General features: G+C 45.3%; 2 protein-coding genes across 2 annotated transcripts in view; one reads left to right on the forward strand and one right to left on the reverse strand.

The window, feature by feature from the left end:
* The window catches only part of SPRING1 (SREBF pathway regulator in golgi 1), a 9,483-nt gene extending 2,638 nt beyond the window's left edge, over window positions 1-6,845 (forward strand). Inside the window, exons 2-6 of the mRNA XM_044448879.1 lie at window positions 5-256; window positions 2,455-2,611; window positions 3,541-3,692; window positions 4,579-4,692; window positions 5,722-6,845. Of these exons, the coding sequence (XP_044304814.1) occupies window positions 5-256; window positions 2,455-2,611; window positions 3,541-3,692; window positions 4,579-4,692; window positions 5,722-5,805 (759 nt within the window). The 3' untranslated portion in view covers window positions 5,806-6,845. The remainder of the gene's footprint in view (window positions 1-4; window positions 257-2,454; window positions 2,612-3,540; window positions 3,693-4,578; window positions 4,693-5,721) is intronic.
* A 6,479-nt stretch (window positions 6,846-13,324) lies between these two features.
* LOC123032767 (peripheral-type benzodiazepine receptor-associated protein 1-like) overlaps window positions 13,325-20,449 on the reverse strand; it is a 7,561-nt gene continuing 436 nt past the window's right edge. The window contains exons 2-3 of the mRNA XM_044448880.1: window positions 15,409-20,428; window positions 13,325-13,686 (exon numbers count right to left, since the gene is read on the reverse strand). Coding sequence (XP_044304815.1) covers window positions 15,413-20,428 — 5,016 coding nt within the window. The 3' untranslated portion in view covers window positions 13,325-13,686; window positions 15,409-15,412. The remainder of the gene's footprint in view (window positions 13,687-15,408; window positions 20,429-20,449) is intronic.

Consider the following 20,449-nt stretch of genomic DNA (forward strand, 5'->3'; position numbering starts at 1 on the left):
CGAGCCCCAGCACCCAGCGCTTGCGCAGCAGCCTGCGCCACACCAGCCGCCGCCGCTGCCCCGCTGGGCCGGCGAGGCCGCGGCGGGGCTCGCGCCGCCGGGCAGCCCGCGCGCCGCCGCCTCGCCCTCCGCGTCCTGCCGGCCCGCGGTGCAGCTGCTGGCGCTGGTGTGGCGCAGGCTGCTGCGCAAGCGCTGGGTGCTGGGGCTCGTCTTCGGGCTGTCGCTCATTTACTTCCTCAGCAACACCTTCAAGCAGGTCAGTCGCCCCCGCGCCCTCCCGAGGAGCGCACCTGCGCGCGCTCGGCGCCTTCTGCGCCCCGTCCCGCCCGCACAACGGCCCCGCGAGGCAGGCCGGGAGCGTCTGCGCGGGGCCGCCCGGCAGGGCGACCCGGGTCTTCCCGGTTCAGCATTCTGACTCCGCTCGGCCCGCCGTGGCTTTCCGCAGCGTGCGGGCGGGCGCTCCTTGTCCTCCTGCCCTCCTCTCCAGAGGGTCCCGCTCCCTTCTTGGCTTCCATGCCTTGTGCGGGCCCCTGGTCACCCTGTGAGTTGCCTGGTCTGCAGTCTGGCACGCTAACCATGTCACCGTCCCGTGGTGGATTGTGCTGCTTGCTCAGAAGCTTTTGCTGACTGTATTTTTAGAAGATCCTTATTTTGCTCTTGCATCTTCCCCACCTGCATTTATTTATTTATTTATTTAAAACATTTCTGTGCCGCCCCCATCGCAACAAAGCCTTGGGGCAGCTCACAACAAAGACAAAACAAACAAAATCATACAACAAATTATATACTAAAAATATTAAACCTGGTGCATCTTGGCTTATTTTTTTTTAATCCTATATAATAAATTAACACTTAAAATAAGTTTTAAATAAAAAGGTCTTAGCCTGGCGCCAAAAAACAAATAACGACGGCGCCAGGCGGACCTCTCTGGGGAGCACATTCCATAGGTGGGGCGCCACCGCAGAGAAAGCCCTCCTCCGAGTACTCGCCCTCCTAATGTCATTCACAGAGGGTTCCCGGAGGAGGGCATCTGTTGCTGATCTCAGGGGGCGGGCGGGCATATATGGACGCAAGCATTCCTTTAGATACCCCGGGCCCAAGCCGTTGAGGGCTTTATAGGTCCTAACTATGCCACTGAGGGCTTTATAGGGCTTTATAGTATCCTAACTATGTGCCCATCAGCTGAGGATACTCCAGGGCTCTCTTAATGTGGTTTGGTAGTGAAGGTGTAGGATGAGGGGTCTGAAAAATCTGGCTTCTGGATGACGTTGGGCCAGTCACTCACTCTCAGCCTAACTGACCTCACAGGGTTGTTGTTAGGAAAAAGATGGAGTGGAGGGGTAAATTCTCAGTTGGCACTGAAAAATTGTCTGATGCCCAAGAAGGAGATTTAATTGAGAGTGCATTCCGCTGGTGTTGGCTGTAAACCCTTGAACTCAGAGGCCTGGGGTCATCCAAGCAGAGTGGGAGGTGCAGGCTTGCTCTCCTCCTGCCCTGCATTGCCCCTGCCAGGCAGTGTTGCCTATTCAGCTGAGCGTCCTGGATGCCAGTCTAGCTAAAATGCAGAGCAGAAGCTGCGGGGAGGCAGAGATCTAATCTTCCGCTTCTTCCACTTGCTCTGGATGTTCATAAGCCTCCAGGTTCGGGGTTATGAATATCAAGGGCGCAACTGATAGGGTATTTATTTTTATGGGGCAAGAAAACAAAGGTAGTGAACACTATTGATACACAACCTGTGATATGCTAAAAACCATTCAAGTACGTTAACTCAGTTCAGCTTTGTTCTGCTGAGCTTGTGGGAGCACCTTCAGTTTTGCTGTCGCTTGATATCAGTTCCATCTCACTCTGAGATATAGATTTATTGATTCATTCTCTCAATAACTTGCTAAAAGACAAAACAAATCCTTAAAGACAACTTCGAAATGGACAACCCTGCCTGATATTATATGGACATTTGGCAACTGTTCATGGTTACTAATGATATTTACAATAGAAAATAAAGCACTAGGAAAATATTTTACCCACAGCAGTGGTCTGATTATTCCAAATAAAATGGTATTAGTATCTCTCTCTCTCTCTCTTTCTGTGATAGAAGAGATATTCCCTAGAAATATTAGTGGCTTTTCCACTTTCACTGGGGCCCTGCAGTTTCAGGCATCTGCTGGGGGGCTTAGACCCTATCCCCTGTGGATATGGGGGTCCTCCATGATGATCCCCCCCCCCGGTGTATAAGAAGACCCCCCTGATTTTTGCCTCACTATACTGAGTTTAAAGGATCGTCTTATATGCTGGTATCTTTAGTAACCATTCCCAGCCATGTCCTGTGTGTGTGTGTTACTGATGCTTATTACTGAGACACCTTGTCCGCTACAAACGCCCTTGCCAATCCAAGAGCACTGGTGCTGCAACCCTGCAGGCGCTGGTTCCACTACATCACCGTCTGTTTGCTTGCAGGAAGAGAGAGCACTGCAGGACCGGAATCTCCCGGCAGGGCAAGAAGATGACCGCCCAATTGCATGGAAAGTGCAATTCGGCTCGGGAAACGGCAGCCAGTTGAGTAACCAGTGCCGGAACTCTGTCCAGGGGAAGCTCCTGATCACAGATGAGCTGGGTGAGGCTTTCAGCGTGGTATGCCATGCTCGGGGATCATGGACTTTATCACCCCAAATGTTTGGAGAAGGTGGAGCTGGAGCGTTGAACCTGAACCTTTCCAGTTCAAGTTTAAATCCCTACTTTGCTGTGAAACTCAGTGGCTGACCTGGGGTTGAAATGATGTGGGGAGAGAAGAACCACATATGTGTCTATGGGTGCCTTTGGGGAAATGAGGGATATGAAAGTAATGAATAAAGTTGCTGATGTGTTAATGTTAAAACTGGATATATTAGATGCATTGATAACCCACATTAAAGAGTAATACTTCCAGAACTGCACTCAGCATATCTGAAAAACCTTTCGTATAAGCATACCTGGTCACTTTCCTGCAGTGTGATCACATGTCTTGTGGGGAGGGGGGATTTGCCTGTGAAGCACAAATTCTCTTTATTTTCTTTTCAAAATAAAAAGAGAATAAAAATACAAATTAAAACCCACCACACTCGACACAAGACTGATTGCAGCTATGGCTGAACAAAACATCCTCATAGTTCAACTGCCATTTATTTTGGGGAAAAGATAGCACAATAACCCACTGAGTGTGGGTTTTCATACCTGTCTGAATCCAGTCATTGCGATGTAGGGCCTAGAGCAGGAATGGGGGGAAACGCTGGTCTCCAAGCCACATGTGGCCACCGGGATACTGCTGCTTTGAGCCTCCTGTGGTAATTCCGAAATAGGCCATGGATCTTAGCACAAGGAGAGTCATGGCTACCTGAAGCTTCGAACTTGGCTCTCCCAACTCCCAAGTCCAGCTTTCAAAGCGCTAAACCACAGTACTTGTGCCAGCAGATCTTAATGCTCTTCCCTTGCCCCGTTGCAATGCTAATGTTCTGAGAGTGATTTCGCACCCCTTCTGTGGGATCTCTGGTGGCCGTTCTCTTACAGGTTATATCTGTGAAAGAAAGGACTTGCTGGTGAACGGCTGTTGCAACGTGGAGGCGCCCAGCACGAAGCTGTACAGTTGTGACAGCTGCCTGAGCAACAGATGCTGCAGCGTGTACGAGGCCTGCGTTTCCTGCTGCCTGCAGCCCAACAAAGTAAGGCGGTTCGGTGTTAAAGACGGACAGGCAGCGCTGCAACAGCGTGCTGCGGTGTGTCCTCACCCCGAGCAGGATGCCAGCTCCCCATGCTTTTCTCTGGGATACTGTAAGCCAGCCTTCCCCAACTTCGTGTCCTGCAGGTTGGTGGACTGCAGCTAGTCAGTATGGCCTTCCCGTTAGCCATGCTAGCTGGGGAAGATGGGCCTTGCAGTCCAATACAGATTTTGGAAAGTTTCTTCAGTTCTGCATGACTCAGGTGGTCCATTTCATTTTCCCTCTTTATCCTCTGTTCTTTCTCAACTGAGGTTTGACGTCCCATGGTTGTTCAAGGCCAGAAAGCCTGCTCAGCCCCCCACTGGTTGTCGTTTGGGAGTTTTTCCTGGCCCCCATTTTGAGAAAGTTTTTCATAACTTTTGCATACTTTGAGGTTCATCAGAAGATAAGATTCCTTCCCTCTTCATGATAAGAAGGTGTTGACGGCTGCAGCCCTTTTGATGGGGCAGTTATGACAGGTTGAACATGGGAGGTGCCAAACCTAAGTTTTATTTCTTACATTTACCTTCTGCCTTTCCTGCAAAGCACTCAATGTAGGATTCATGATACTTCAATCCTCTTCTTTTATCTTTATGACAACCCTGTGAGGTAGATTAAATTAAGAGATGCTGGCTGGCTGTAGGACACCAGCGAGCATCATGGCTGAATGGGGGATTTGGAGTGGCGTCTGGCACTCTAGCCCCAGTACTACATGAGCTCTGATTTATATAAGCATTCTCCCATGGTTAGCTCTCTTTCCTTTTTCAGGCCAGTTCTCCACCCTAAGAACATTTATTTAAAAATTGCTTCATCCTCCAAAGAATTCTACCCCTGCCCTTTTGTTTTCCAGCAACGCCTCCTGGAGAATTTTCTGAACCGAGCAGCAGTAGCCTTTCGGAACCTATTCATGGCCGTAGAAGATCAGTTCGAGTTGTGCCTGGCGAAATGCAGGACCTCATCTCAGGTAGGAAAGCACTTGGAGGCATCAGCTTAGTAGTTGGGGTGCCGAGCTTGTACCAACCCCCCCCCCCCGGCCTGCACATCGCTATAATTGTTTGTGTATTTCTAAGACAAATTTTCTCTGGGTTTGGGCTTGATGGATGATGCAAGTCTATTTCTAGTCTGTATCAGTTTTGCATGTATTAGATCCTATGTCTATTCTAACTTGTGAGTCACATTGAAATATGAAAAGAAAACCACACACACATCTTTTTGTATGCAACGTTCCTTAATAAAAGCGTTTTATAAAATCAGTAATTGCTTTGCAAGATCTAGGAACATGCACAATCAGAAGGATAACTGTGTTCCAGCCAGCTTACTAGTCCAGGAAGTACAATTAAGGTTGACTAGCTTAAATATGTGGATCAAATTAAATTCTATCCATCATTCCTAATCTGTGTTTGGGGGTTATCAAGTTGGTAGAAAGAATTTTCCTGCCCTGATTGTCCATTAGATACCTGCTACTGTCCCCAACCTTTTGCAGCTGTGGGCACATCTGGAGATATAACAGTGGCTGTGAGCACCAGCACAAAATGGCTGCTTTGTGTAACATGCTTGTTCATAAAACAGCCACTATGGGAAGCATGACTCCACCAAAAAAAAGTAACTTGTCCAAGAAATACAAAGGTGGCAATGCTATGCATGCTTTCATGGGAGTAAGTCCTATTGAATTAGTTAGTACTTGGTTCTGAGTAGATCTGCATGTGTTCCATTCCATCTTTCTCTTGCACTGAATGTAGATTTTCTGCAAGTTTAGCTTGTTGTGCAAGCTACATGTGCTAACATCCCATTTTGTGAAGCGTTAAAGTTGGAGTTGTTGTCTTTGTCCTCTTCTGCTACAGATTCTGGTGACTAGATGTTGTGTCCGCATGCTTGCAAAACTTTTGCTGTCCGTGAGCTGCAGTTCCTTTCTGTAGCTGCTGTGGTGATAAGAGTTTTCCTGTGAGCTTGATTTTCCCTAAGAGCTCTTTTCTGCTTTTTCTCCCCTGCCCAGAGTGTACAGCACGAAAACACCTACCGTAACCCCATTGCAAAATACTGCTATGGAGAGTATCCCCCGGATCTCCTGTCTGTGTGAAAGTGATGAGGAAGCCACTGGAGGCAGCCCAAGAAGAGGCAAAGTTGTGATGAAGGAAAGAGCAATGCCATGTTCATGGATGCTTTTGCTCTGTACCGCTGTGTGCACCTGACCTTGTGAAAGAACTTTCTCTGAATTGTTGCCTTGTTGACATCCCCCTGCAGTCAAAAAGCTGGAGGACTTGCCTGGCTCGAGCTCTACAACATGTTGGAGGCTCATGTTCAGACACTGCATCAAGGGTGCAGTCGGTCAAGACCTATCTTGAAATATGTACTGCGAGTTAAGTGTAAATAACTAGCCCATGGCTATTTTCCCAGGAGATTGGTAGACTGAACAGCAATGAAGGAAGATGGCACTGCCATTCAGTGGGGGAAAATGGCGGACTCCTTACTGGGGAGATGTATCCTGCGTCCTGGATGCAGACTGTTTTATGTAAATATATTTATTGGGATCGTATGGGGAGGGTTGCGCCAGCTCAAAATGCATTGATTCCATAAGAGTGTCAGGTTGGTCTTAAGACTGAATAATTGGATTAACTTTCTCAAGCTTTACTCATCCATCTTGTCCTGCATGAGCTCTTTCTCTTGATGTGATCACTGGCTGTTTGCCAGCAAAGCACCTGCTTCCCACCACACTCCATCTTCTGATATCCTAGAGCTTCCGTGCAAATAGATGACTTGAACAAGCATGATTAGGGTTGTGTGAGGTGGGGCAGGGCCAGCAGCTCCAAGACTGCCTGCTCAGTAAATGCACTCAGTTCAGGCAGGGCATGTGTTTGAGGCACGGAAATGGCAGTTCGGTGAGGGAGGCAGCGAATGCCCGATGAATGTTGTTGATCCCTTTAAGACCGGTAGGCAAATAGATTCTGTTTTATTGAGGTTGAGGCTGCTGGGATACTGAGCTTGCTGATGAAATCTCTGACCAAGGAATGCTTTGATTCTGGGTTTTGACTAATTATGGAAGACTTAATGTCTCACTCCTGTAATGATTCTGTGTACTTGTAAACAAGTTCTGAGCATCACTGGTGCAAACTCCTGCTATCAATTGCCATTGCTGCTTTGTCTGTTTCTCCTCACATCCTTCTTTCCCTCCTCCTCCCCACCGTGCCAGAAAGCTTTAACCCCCCCCCCACAAGCGAGACACACAGTCACCCTCCCCTGCACCCCAGCTCAGGTCTCTGAAGAGTTGTGTCAGCTGGAAAAATGGACAGCATGGCTCTCTAGAGAGGTTGGCTGCCCAGCACTCGCTAGGAGATGATCTAGAGAACAGGTGGCAAAGGTGGAGTGAGCATGGGAGTTGTGGCAGCAGTAATAGGTGAGTGAGGTCCAGTTAGGGGGCGAAGTGAACACCCTCCTCAGGCAGTTGGGCACCTATGAAGGCAAATGGCATTGCTGGCTCCACTGTTTGCCTTCATAGGTGCCCAACTGCCTGAGGAGGGTGTTCACCTTACCCCCTAAGTGGAGTAGCCCTGCTTCTGGATATTGTGAAGCGCATGGCATGACACTTTAAATGGGGCGTGGACTTGAGGGTGTGGCCTCCTCCTTTGAATCTGCCTCCTCTTAGTGCGGACAGGCTGGCTGACACCCACTGGGCTTACTGTTCCAACGTGCCACGGCTTAAAAAGCCAAAGAACTGAGCTTTCCAGGGGCAAATCATGCTGATTTTTCCGCCACTCATCAAAATGCACCCATGTGCGTTCTTGTTCTTAGTTTGTCCCAGGAAAGTAACCTTCCTCAAACCTGATGTTTCAGGCTTCAATTCCCATCAGCCCCAGCCAGTGGAATGCAATCAGCCTTTCTCAGCTTGGTGCCTTCCGGATGGCTTGGACTGCAATGTCCCAGGTCCCTGACTATTAGCCATGCCAGTGGACGTGACGGGAGTTGAAATCCAAAACATTGGATAGCACCTGAGTGGGGGAGGCTGCAGTAAGGGATAAGAGGCACCTTGGACAGAATGAAGAGGGGCAGGAACAGCCCTAGCTCAGGTTCAGTCGCTGGCATTCCTATGCAAGAAGTATCAGGTAGCAAATAATGCAAAAGACCTGCTGTTACAGAGCTGCTCTCCATCAACGCCATTGGTCAGGAGTCCCCAATTTTGGCAGGGTCAGTGGGATGTCTTGGATTTCGACTACCTTGAGTGCTTTAACAACAAAGATCAGGAGGGGAAGGGAGCTTCAAGAGATCGAACGAGATGGGGAAATCATTTGATGTAGTATAGGCAACAAACAAGTTCATCCCCCACACACGAAGGATTTCAGCTCCCAGGATGGGACATTGGCAGTAGGCCAGGTTGCCCCAACATCCTGCTTTTCTGGTCTGACCAGCTCTTCCACTGGGTCATCTACCGAATGCATTCAGAACTGGGAGAATATTGTTTTTCTCCATCTTGCCTCCCCAGCCAACAACATGGCGGTATGTGAATTGACAGCATCTTTTCCATGTCCCACTAGAGTTGCATGGCCCCTATTATTTTCAGGTCCCCTTTGAAGTATTGGGCCATTGTGGAACTACTGTTAGGTTAGAGGTGCAGAACCACAGCTCTGGAACCCAACTTCAACTCTTTGGGGGTTATGTTCTGGTACTCTGAGGTTCCTCAGCTGACCATGCCCCCTTTTCTAAAGGTTGAAATGGTTCTCCCAAGGTTTACTTGCTGGAAGTAAGATCTTTAAGCTAAACTATACTGGTAATTTGGATGTACTTCCCTAAAGCTGTGTGGCCCCCAAAAGCTTCTCTGAAATATATTTTAACCATTGGTTCTGCACCCCTCAACTAGCTAGTCTGATCCAACAGGACTCAAGAGTACCTGTATACAAAAGAAACTTGAGTCGGGATGCATTTGGTTTCTTTGTAGCAGAGATACACTAGCCATTTCTGGTTGAAAGCAGCTGCCACTTATCAGGTAAAGGAGGTGCACAGTTGTCAAGTTTGGATCTTGAAAACTTAAGCTTTGTAGGAAATCAGCATCCATACATAAGTTTTCTTTTGTTACCTGTGTGTCAGATAAATCTGCTTATTCATGCAAATTTGATCATTTGTGGTCCTTAACTGCCTCTTTACTGCCTCGCAGTGGTAAAATGTTGTCATGCCCTTTCTTCTCTCTGGCTATTTACCAATGGGCAACCATTTCATCAGGACCGTATCGCTTAGGAGCAATAGGATAAATAGCCAAGTTCTAGAGGGTTCTGTTCAATCCCCAGCATGTCTGATTTTTAAAGAAATGGCACCAGTAGGCAGCGAAAGGCCTCAAAGCCTAGAATTCTGGAAAACCTCTGGCAGAGGGGAGTGAGTCTGTGCATTGGGCAGTGGCTGGTTTTGAATCTTTTCTCTGTCAAGAACTTGATAGATAGCTTTAGAGAAGCTGCTCTCACCCTCATCTTCTCACATCACCCGCGATTTATCGCATGTATTGTTACGAAATCAGTTCTTCGTGTGTTATTTTATGCCTCTCATCACTGAGAGGCATCATCAGGGCTGGGAGAAGCCTGAGGGCCAAATTATTTCTAGGAAATCCTACCAGGGCCTCACATCTGCAGTGGGTGGGACATGCACTGCAGTCATTTGGCTTCACAATGCATTTCCCCCACCCACCATACAGTGGAGCGGAGGCCTCCAATAAGCTCTGCCATTGAGATTTCTGGCTTCCAAAGCCGCTTTTGAGACTTGGGAGGCCTGGTTGCACTAGGTGTGGCATTGAGGGGTCCAGCGCTTCTCTGTAGCGGGACTAGCATCCTTTGGCAGCTGCGGGGATACAACCACTGTTAAGTCCTTCCTGACATAATACATGTTAAGTCACCTTCCAAGGAGCTCCAGGCAGCTGGGTTTAGCTGCCGGGTTGATTTTCACAATGCTAAGGCATTATGGAAAATGCAGCTCATGGTATTCGTGTGTGTGCCTGTGCACGCATGAGCACAGAGCTATGAAGAGCACCACTGTGTGTCAGTGCTGTCAGGTTAACGTTGACCAGTAGAGAAGGCCCTTTGCCTAGGGGCCCCTCAGGCCTAGAGCTAGCCTGATTTGCGGGGGGGCTGTCATTCTATTACACTGCATCCTGTTCAGCAGCTGGGAATTCTTTGAAGACCGCATGGAATGAGTAGGGAAACATGCATATTGAGGCTTGGGAGCAGGAGGGAGAAGGTAAAGCACCACCTGTCCTGCAACACTGGTACAGCTAGGTAACTGTAGACCTCAGGCTTAATGATCTTACAAAAGCCCTCATTAGAGGGTGGTCAGTGCCATTTCAATTGTGAAGCAGATAAATGATGTTTCTGTCATTTATCCTTGCCTCCTGATCCCAATATTCCAGGCTTGTAAAACTGCTTGTATAATCCTGATACATTAGAACAACAAAGGTGATTGGCAATCCTGTGCATAAAACCTTTGTTATGAGACACTTCTTATGGTGGTTCTGGCCTTTTCTAGGAAGACCTTTCAATTAAACAAAGCAATGTAAAATGCTTATATTTATAGCTAAGTTTGTTCTCAAGATCTTCTCATTTCTTCATTCTGCGAATCTTTACTTTCACTTACGGGTTTGGGTGAGTGAGTTCTGCCATAAATCAGCCGGCAAAACCTTTTGCATTAATGTGCCATGTCATCACCCATGTGACTGTTAATCAAACGCTGTCAGCAGGAACAGTAAGATGGGGTCCCTCTTCCCACCGCCCTCCAGGAAGAACAGGTGGTAATGGAGGTTAGTTGCAATGGCACTGACAGGTTTGTTGCTCACAATCCAGTTTTTACTGTCCTGGCAACTGAGAGGAAGGGGTGCTTTGAACACATTGCCACAGACATCCGGTGTCCTACTTGGAATATTTGGCTTTGTAATGCTCGACTAAATCTTGTAGCTACCATGTGCTTGTACCTACATGAGTTGGGGTCATAAAGAGAAGCGCATCTAGCAAGGTGATTCAGAATTGCACACAGCTGTGATGTGACCCCTTCTCCTGGCCATTTAGGCCCAAATGCTAATTTTCACAAGAAAAGCAACAAGGTAACATTTTTTCAGGGTAGCTGGAGAACATTCCTAAACATTCAGTTAAATTCTGGCATAAAATTTCATTCAGATTCATCACTAAGCTTACAGGTCCATTATAATATTACGGGAATTATGACTCTCTTCCTCTGAGGATTCAAAGGCTTTTTTTCCCACCTGATCACATGACATTTCACTGGAAGTCACACCAGGATGAGATCTACTGGGGGTTGATTTATTTCACAGCATTTAGGAAAATTATGCCTATGTCCCATTGAGCATTATGAGTTTTCTGAGTAAACATATTGACAGTCAGACAGTCTAGCATTGATTTTAAAATCTCACAATTTTACTAGTGGAACTACAAATGATCCTATAGATGTCAACTGACTATTGACTATGTAACCTGCTCTACTTTTTGGAGTGTGGCATAAATAATGACAGAGTAAAAGAATACTGCAGGTGGAATTGAACTTTCTGCAATGAGGGGCATTAGACAAAACATTTATTTTCATGTGAGAAATGTTTAAAGTACATAGGGACAGATTTCAGAGAAAATAAGCAGAGCAAGTAAGAGTTCTGTAATGTAAGAAGAATTGAGGTGGTGATCCTTGCTGCAATACAATATAACCACAGAAGTGTTAAAAGTAAACAAAAATATCATTTTCATCTGTGAAATGATGTAAAGTGGAGCTGTTATTGTTAATAGTCCATGCGATTACCTCTCATAGTCAAAAGGTGTCACTGTTGGTGCTGCTTATGAACTGTATGTGAAGCAGAGGTGGCGGGCGGGGGGGGGGGGAGACACACAAGGCAGAACGAACAATTTGTTCTAAAACATTTTGTGCTGTAATGGGGTCATTGGTACTTCTGGGATTTCCTGTTTTCTGAACAGGCAGCCTCAGACAGCAACTGTGGACTCTGCAGCCCATCTCAAACACCCTGTTTGATCCAAACATTGCAGGCTGCCCTCAGAAACTCACCAAGCCGCAAACCCCACCTCCTGTGGGGTTTATAGGAGATCTTGTAACATGCACATACCACTCCCAGTTGTCTCAAAGCCAGGCTTTCATTTCCTCTAGGTTGTGTAATGAGATCATAGGATTTCTGTGGCTTTCTACACTGCTGCATGGAAAGAGAAAAAATCTGAAAGAAGCACTTCACCATCAAAGGCTTGAGCATGTATTCCTAGCTCCAGGGAGTACATGAGTTCCAGTGGGAACTTGGCATTTACTTGAGAACGAGTGAAGGGGCTGACACTTCTCTTACCCCAAACATGCTGAACTACTATAGAAAAGGATTCTGCTCTGGTCTCAACACACACTGGGCTCTGTATCTATTCAGGCACATAAGCTCACAACCAGTCCGCTTCTCTGTAACTCAAACTCGTATCTTTATTGAAACATAACTAATGCAGTAAACAATGCTTCGTAGTAGAAGGATGGCTAAGATTGATGGATGAAATAGAGAAGAAAACAGTTGGATGAAGTGAGGAAAAAAATGAAAGGCCAAGTCTTCAGGCTGGAATTCAGAGCAGTGGCAGAGAACCAAATCTGACGGAGGTTTCTTCCAAAAGAGCTGGTATGAATCTGACAAATACTTCCTAGGGACAACTAATCAATCCATGGCATCAAGGCATGACCCACAGAATACAAATTAGAGCAATTATAAATGCAGAGCCCAGAGGGCAAAATTATATAATGGAATGCCCACCTGGGGCAGAACATGCCCCACCTGTAATCTGTAGATTTTGTTATTTAATAATGCATAACAGTATTCAATAATAGCTGCATTGTTAACTAATTAGATCATATTGTTTATGTGTGTACTTCACACAACCTGATCAGGGTTCATTGCTTTTTTGTTTTTACTTTCCTTGCTTTCTAGTCTTGAATCCAGTCTTCTGGGTGATGTCTTCCTCTGCCTGAGATAGTTCACCCACTGTACATGGCCTAGTGCAAAGGCCAGTGATATAACTGTTGGGCAGACCTTCTAGTGACTGGTGAAAGGTATGGGCAATGTGGATGAGTCATGCTATAGGCCAGAGATGGAGAGACTTATGTCTGTGATGCTTTTCTCAACAGCAGTAATCTATGGCTGAATGTCTCCCTCCGGGTTTACAGATTCAAACAGCCTTTGCCACATAGGAGACATTATCCTGCACCAAGAGAAACTCCAGTCTCCTTTGTCACATGGGCTTCATTATCTGAATTACTGAAATGAACCTGGTAGCATGATCTACAGGATTCTGGTCTGTGAGAGGATTGTTCAACGCTCCAATAAGCAGTAATGCTCCAGTAGGCCAGTACATGCTTCTCACCCAACCTACCTAGTAGAGCTGATGTGAGGATAAAAGGGGGAAGGGAAAACAGGCAAGATAAAAAATATAATAAAAATGCGTTGAGCCCTCCTAATGTGTTACTGGTGATAGAATAAATTTATTTAGAGATGGGGAGGCTGGTGAAGGGTTTTTTTTTTTTTTGTGATGCTTAGTATCACAGTGTTAAACCAGTTTCAGAGATGAATCTAAATTGTCAATCATGGCTATCAAAAGAAGAACAAAAGCACAGTACTTTTGACTAAAAGTTATGGTTCTTTGGAGGCTGAAAAAAGGCTTGCATTTTCAAGAAATGCATTTATTTCATTTTTACATACATTCATATGAACCACTGTCAGGGATACCAGTTTTACAGCTCAACAATGGCAATTCTTTTGCTTATTAAAATGAAATGAAAGACTCAATGGCATTAATTGATGATAAAGCATACATTTCACAAATATTTTAATAAATAAGGTGTTTTAGTACAAATATTAGAAAATGTATTCAAATTGTAGTTTACAAACCTGCTTTTTAATATGGCTTTGATCCAAATAGCAGCAGCCTACTCTCCACCATCCAATAGAAAGAACCTAAAGTACACAAAAATAAGTAGCATCAGAAAGTTATATAGTTGAACAGATTGTTCTCCCATAAAAAGCAATATAATACTATAACTTTACTGTAGTATTTCAAATAAACCAGCAAGGATGCAAACAAGACAAAATGAAAAAAATCCCTTTCAATACAAATTAAGGCACACCCCAGAACTAGCCAGATCTGTATTATTTTAAAATCAACACTATGCTTTTTTGTTGTTTTTTTACAGTCTTCCCACTGCTAAATTTTTGCACTGAAAACTAGAAACCTGTTTGTTAACAAAGGACTGACACTCCCTAGAACAAACAAAGCAAAATGAATTTATTGGTACCAGAATATATTATGGTTTTGCAGCCTCTGTGAAAACATCTCTTTGATCACTTTAGACACAGATCTGTCTCATTAATATAATTTATCATCATGCTTATTTCTAAAAGTTTCAGGCGCCTATGCCCTTAAATCTTAGGATAAACAGTAAACATCCCTAAGAAACACCTTCTCCACTGAAGAGCTTCCATTAGCTTCAAAGCTACCAATTTTTCTACCAACCATTGTGCAATCTAAACATTCTGATCTAAATTAGAAAGTTAGAATAAGATACAAGCAGTACTGTATTAAGCTACTGGGAGCATCAAAGTGTTTTCTACATAGTGTAGAAAGTTTTTTTTTGGCTAAAGCAAATTCAGACATATGTAGTTGGAGGAACATCTATGCACATGTATTTCAGAGTGTCTCCCAACAGTCTTCACTTCATAGTTCAGCTCAGGTCTGCTATGTTCCACACACACATGGTTTCACTGGATCAGGGAGAAGATCTTTTTTCTGGTCATGAACAGAAATAAACATGGACCAACAACTGCCTCAACATTACTTTGGCAAAGTGCATTAAACGAGTTACATATACACCATCAGAGTCACTTGCTGGAGCACAGTTTACAGTCAACTGATACTAAGAACATTTTTATTATAATTACATGTAAAACTCAGACTGCCTAACACAAAAAGTAAGACCTCACAGAATACATAGATAATGGAAGTAAGCTCTACTGAAGCCAATATAATTGACTTCTATGTCAGTATTTTAACGCACAATATAACATTAAAATTCTAAGGCTGCAATTTATGTGCCCTTACTTAGGACTATTCCCCTGCTGAACATCAAGGGGATTAGTTTCAGGTAAACATGCATAAGATTGCTCTGAAGTTTATGTGCTTAGTCACCAATGCCCTTTATACTATTCTAACTGGAATACTGCAAATACGCATGTGGACACAGTCACAAACATGCATTGTTTTCTGTGCAAAACTCTCTTGCAGCTGTTTACAAATTTTATCCTAGTAACTCTATTGAGAAAAAAATAGTGAAGTCGCTACAAGTCTATTGTTCACTTTTCTTCTGGTTGAATGCTTTACAAAAGGCTGCCTAACCATCTTTTTTCACTGCGAGGGAGCAGCGTCCATATAAAGTGTGCAATCTCTTTTAATTAATGAGAATAGAGTGTTATCCTTTTCTGCATATGCCTTAGTATAATAATCTCTCCAGTTCTATATGAAACTAATTTTCCACAGCCACATTCTGGTTTTACGGTACAGAATCTTATAGCCTTAATTCAGCATTTCCCAAGCTGGCACCCACCAAATATTTTTAACTTCAACTTCCATGATTTGCAGTCAGATCTGAAATGTTGTTATATTATGTATCAAGATCCACTAACCTGTTCAAAAGTCTTCATCCTCGATGTAACTGTTCTTTAACAGATGCTCTTTTACTTTCTTACTCTCAATGTATATTTCAGACACCATATTGCAAGGAATATACCCTTCCTTTCCTTCACATTCACCTCTGTAAAAACCATCAACATCTTTATCACCAATCACCTTTAGAATCTGTCCCTTTTTAAAGGATAGCTCTTCCTCAGCTGTATTGCAATTAGGTGACATAGTTATGGGATCATAGTCAAAAAGGGTGACAAATAATCTTCCTGAGTCGGTAAAATCAGGCACTGATGGTGTTACTCGATCAGCTTTCAAAGTCATGGTCATACCGGTATCTTTTGCCAGTTCTGCAGGAGGTATCGCTCTATCCTGTGGTTCAGCATCTTTCTGGACATAAATGCTCCTTTTATATGCTAGGCTCTCCTCTTCTTCTCCATCTGAGAAATCAGGAATATCATTTTGGTCACCAAAATGAGTCTCCCGACTTTCAGTTCTTGATAGTTGCTCTTCCTCGTTTTCAACTTGAGACACACTAAGGTCAGGCAGTTCATCGCATAACCATTTCATCTGCTTCGTGTGTTTCTTCTTAGACAATCTACCCATTTCTTCCTGAAGAAAGATTTTGCGGGTTCCTCCATCTCTGCAGCTGTCCTTCTGTTCAAGCTTTATAGAAGAAACACTGGGCTCAGAATCTGAGCAGTTTGCACCAGAATTCACAGCACGGTGTTGGATGGATGGATATTTTGCAGTCGTATCTGTATCTTGGCCATATACCTTGACTTTAGTACTGTTTGGCTGTGCCGTAGATACAGCTTTTTCTCGTTCCATATTTTCAGCATGTAGGTTTAATTTTAGCATGGGATTTGCTGATTGTTCACACATTAATGAAGGCAATGCATAATCTGAAGATTGCTTCCCATTAGATCTACATAGAATGGAATCACTCTCACCTTGATTGTGAGACGTCATCTGGGTGGTGAACGGCATAGGATTCCTGGAAATGTTCACTACCATAGGAGCCACCAGCTCTTTACAATCAGAGGTGAAGTGAACTGTGAAGTTGGTGTCTGTATTGGCCATGTCCATGTGGGAGAAAATGGATGATGATGCACCGGTTACTGTATGAATGTGCCCATCCTCAGTCAACTCTGAGGCTTGGGTGGAGGCGACAGACTTGGACCACAATGAACCAGGAACTCTGAGCAGAGTGGGAGGGATTAAAGCTGGTACAGAGTCTTCAGATTCTCCAAATGGAGAGACAGTTCTTACGGAAACCTTCAAAGTCTCTTGGAAGGTATGTAATTGAGACACTGCTAGTAATACATTTCCAGATGTTGGTGACATACTTTCTGTTACTTTCTGTCCATTTATATAAACAGCATAACCAATGACTTTAACACCATTGGATGATCCTACTGCATCAATTGTTACAGGTAACCAGGTAATAACAAGAAACCCAGCAGAAGAACTAGGTTGTACTTGGACATCAAGGGGCGCATCCGGTGGTTCTGTCGATGGAGTAGTAAAAGTAATTGCTGCTGATTTCCGCTCCCAGTTTCCCTGAGGAATCTCTAACACTTTGTTACAGTCCTGGGTTTCCACTTTTATACTGTATTGGCTGCCTGGTTCAAGGTTTTGAAAAGTATACCAGTAGACCCCTGAATTTGTTACATTATATTCTTTCTCATTAAGATACACAGCATGAGAATAGTTACTGTTGCTTGGCAACCAAGTGATTTCTGCTGATGTTGCAGTGATGTTCCGAAGTTGAAGGAGTGTTGGTGCAATATGGAAACTATTTCCAACAAGAAAAGTACATCGCATCTTATCAGAATTTCCTTTGTCTGTCACACTTTGCACTGAGATGCGATATGAATGCAAGTTCAAATCCAGGTTCTCAATCACTGCTTTCATCTGACTGCTGTGCTTCACATTGGCATATAAATCTGTATTGACGTAGATATTATAGCTATGAACTCCTCCACAGCTGTCTACCATATGTGGTGGATCCCAGCTTATAATGATGGAACCAGAAAACTGTTTAATAAGAGTCAGATTCTGAGGATAAGGCACTGCTATCTGATAATCACACAGTTCTCTTCCCAATCTGTTAGACTGCAGATTAACATTCCTATCTTCATCGGGGCTGTCACTTTTTTCTTCACTATTGGTACTTTGGCAGGGAAAATCCATTTCATGCAATGCAAAGTCACTGGTCTCTGAAGGAAGAAAACTCATTAGATCATTACGAGAAACTTCTTCTACCAAATTAGAGGGCACCATTCCTCTTCTGCCATCCATCAATTCCCCTTCATAGAAGCCATCCTCATCCATCCCCCCATAGATATAAACATATTCTCCTGCTGTAAGTGGAAGCTCCACCTCAGGATTCTTGTTAGGTCCTGCAAAAGGATCATAGCTATATCGTGCTAAAAAGACATGAAGTTTTGAAGAAACTTGATTTTCTAGCTGGAGGTTTATAGAAACTTTATCTGTCTCCAGAGCTACTTCATCTGGTTTTTCTTCTTCAGAGTTAAGACAACATTTAGAGCTGTTCTGCAGAGATCCAGATGAGTTTACTTGAGATTCTAATTGATCAGCTTTTTTGAGCAAACCAGCAGTACCTATGGATGCAGAATCTTTATTGATGATGTCCTTATTGCAGTGGAAATTGTGATGGGTCTCTTGTTCCAGTTTTTCTGGACAGATTGTTACTGAGGAATTGCATGTTGTTTGTGATACTTCTGATTCCAAGATTCCAGATTTTTTAATTTGTAATCTCTCAAGTTCTTGAGATAGAAGATTAAAATGTTCAGTCTGACTATGATATTGATTTTCTAATTCTCTCACTTGGGATTCAAGTATCTGTACTGATTCTTCATGTTCTCTTTTGATTTCTGCTTGTATTTGCTGCAGGTGTTGTATTTCTTCCTCTTTGTTTTTCAGAACTAATAAGGTTTCCTTATGTTCAGATTCTAACTGTTGCTGTCTTTCTGCTATCTCTTTCATGTTCCTAATTACGTGTTCTAAATTCTCCACTTTGATTTCAAGTCCCTTAGTGAACTGAATTGCAGAATTTCGATCTTCAGTTGCTTGCAACAGTTTTATCTTGAGTTCAGCATTTTCATTTTCAATCTTTTGTGTTCTCTCAGTTTTCTCATGCAGTTGAGAGTTCTCCTCAGCAAACCTGACATTTTCACTTAATACTTCATTAAGTTGCAACTCCAAATCATCACTTGTCTTCTGTTTTTTCTCCATTTCATGTTTCAGGTTTTCACACTGTTTGCATTTTTCAACAAACTTCTTTTTCAAAACCTGTAACTGATACTCAGTATTTGAATTTGTTTTTGAAGAACAGTTTTCATTGTTCTCAGCACCATTTCCTAATGCTGTTTCTGGTTCTCCATTTTTTACCAATGTGCTCAATGCTTTTGGCAACTCCTTTGGTAAAGATGAGAACTCTAAACAAGCATGAATAGTTGAGGGTGTTTCCTGCATAACTGATGAAGAAGCATCCTTTAAACCTATTTTGGAGGGCTGAAGAGATTCCCTCAGGTTCTTAAGCATTATCTGTCTTTGTAATCGTAGCACTTCTCTCTGAGATTCTCGCAGCAAGCGATCAAAATCATTAATACTGAATAAATATGTTCTTTCCTTGCCTGTGGTTAGTTTGGCCCGAAGTTCCCAACACTCCCTCTGTAAGGCTTCTAGCTGCTGATCCTTAGCTAGCAGGGCACTGGCTTGCTCACTCAGGTCTTTTGCCCTCTGTCGGGCAAATGTGGTCTTATAAAGGTTCATATCTGAGCAAGTCATCGTTAATGGTATTGGGGCACTGCCAACTTTAAGGCTGGATTCTTGCAGTTTCTTGGCTCTTTCCTCCAGACGCTTCGCAATGTCAGCCAGTTCCCCGTTCTTCCTCTTCAGCCGCTTCACTTTTTCTTTCATCTCGGGGAAGCTACTTTTCCTCAGCAGGATGTTCTCTTCCTTGAGATGAGTGCACCGCTGCTCGAGATCCAGCAGCGCTTTCAAGAGCTCTGTGTTCTGCTTCACCAGTTGACTGTAACTGCTGCTAGCCAGCCAGCCTTGCTGCTGCGTGGCTGCTGGAGGCACACTTTCTTGCCCAGATCCGCTGCTGCTCACTTTCCCTTCTGGAGGCGCATGCACAGACTTCTCTTCCTTGGCTCCATCATCTGAACATGTCTCATTTTCCAAAGCATTCTGGGGCGCAGACGGTCTCTGTGGGCAGCTGCTGTCTTTGGGGAACCCTCCTTCAGGTGGTGACACCAGGCGGGGAGGAGAGTCGCATCTACTCAGGTTCCTGTCCAAAGAGCGGGACTTGGAGGCTGCTGCTGCCGCTGCTGTAGCGTCGGAGGAGCCGGTGACCAGGCTCTCCAAAGAACGAGGCCTGTTCTTGGCCAGGCTGTGCTGCTGCAGGGGGGCCTGCCTGGTTCTCTGCGGCCAGCCAGGTGGAGCCTGCTCGCCCTCAAAGCGCTCCAGGATGTATTTCAGGAAGAGGCTTCGCTCGAGCTCCAGCTCGGCCTTCAGGTGGCGGATGCGCGCCGCCTGGTCGCCGTCGACCTCCCAGCGGAGCTTGCCCAAGACCTCCTGCAGCCTGGCGCGGCACTCCCCGCTCAGCCCGGCCCCGCCGCCGCCGCCGCCTCTGCGGCTCACCAGCTCCTCGGCCAGCTGGCGCTGCAGGTCCCGCGCCTGCCGCATGGCGGCGTCGCGCTCGCGCTGCAGCAGCTCCTGGGCCTCGCGCAGCTCCGCCTCCTTCCAGCGCAGCAGCTGCCGGATCTCGGCCTCGCGCTGCCGGCGGCACTCCTCCCTCAGCTGGCGCGCCTCGCGGGCCCGCTGCTGCTCCCACTTGGAGCGGAGCTGGTCGGCCAGCAGCTGCCGCTCGCGCTCCGCCGCCTCGCGCAGCTCCCGCGCCTCCAGCGCGCAGCGGCGCCGGGCCTCCTGCGCGCGCAGGCGCTCGGCCTCCAGCTCGGCCCGCAGCGCCTCCAGCTCCCGCCGGTGGTCCTCGTGGAAGGGCAGCGGCGA

This window comes from Varanus komodoensis, unplaced genomic scaffold, assembly GCF_004798865.1.
Source record: "Varanus komodoensis strain SLA01 unplaced genomic scaffold, ASM479886v1 scaffold56, whole genome shotgun sequence".
Taxonomy (NCBI): domain Eukaryota; kingdom Metazoa; phylum Chordata; class Lepidosauria; order Squamata; family Varanidae; genus Varanus; species Varanus komodoensis.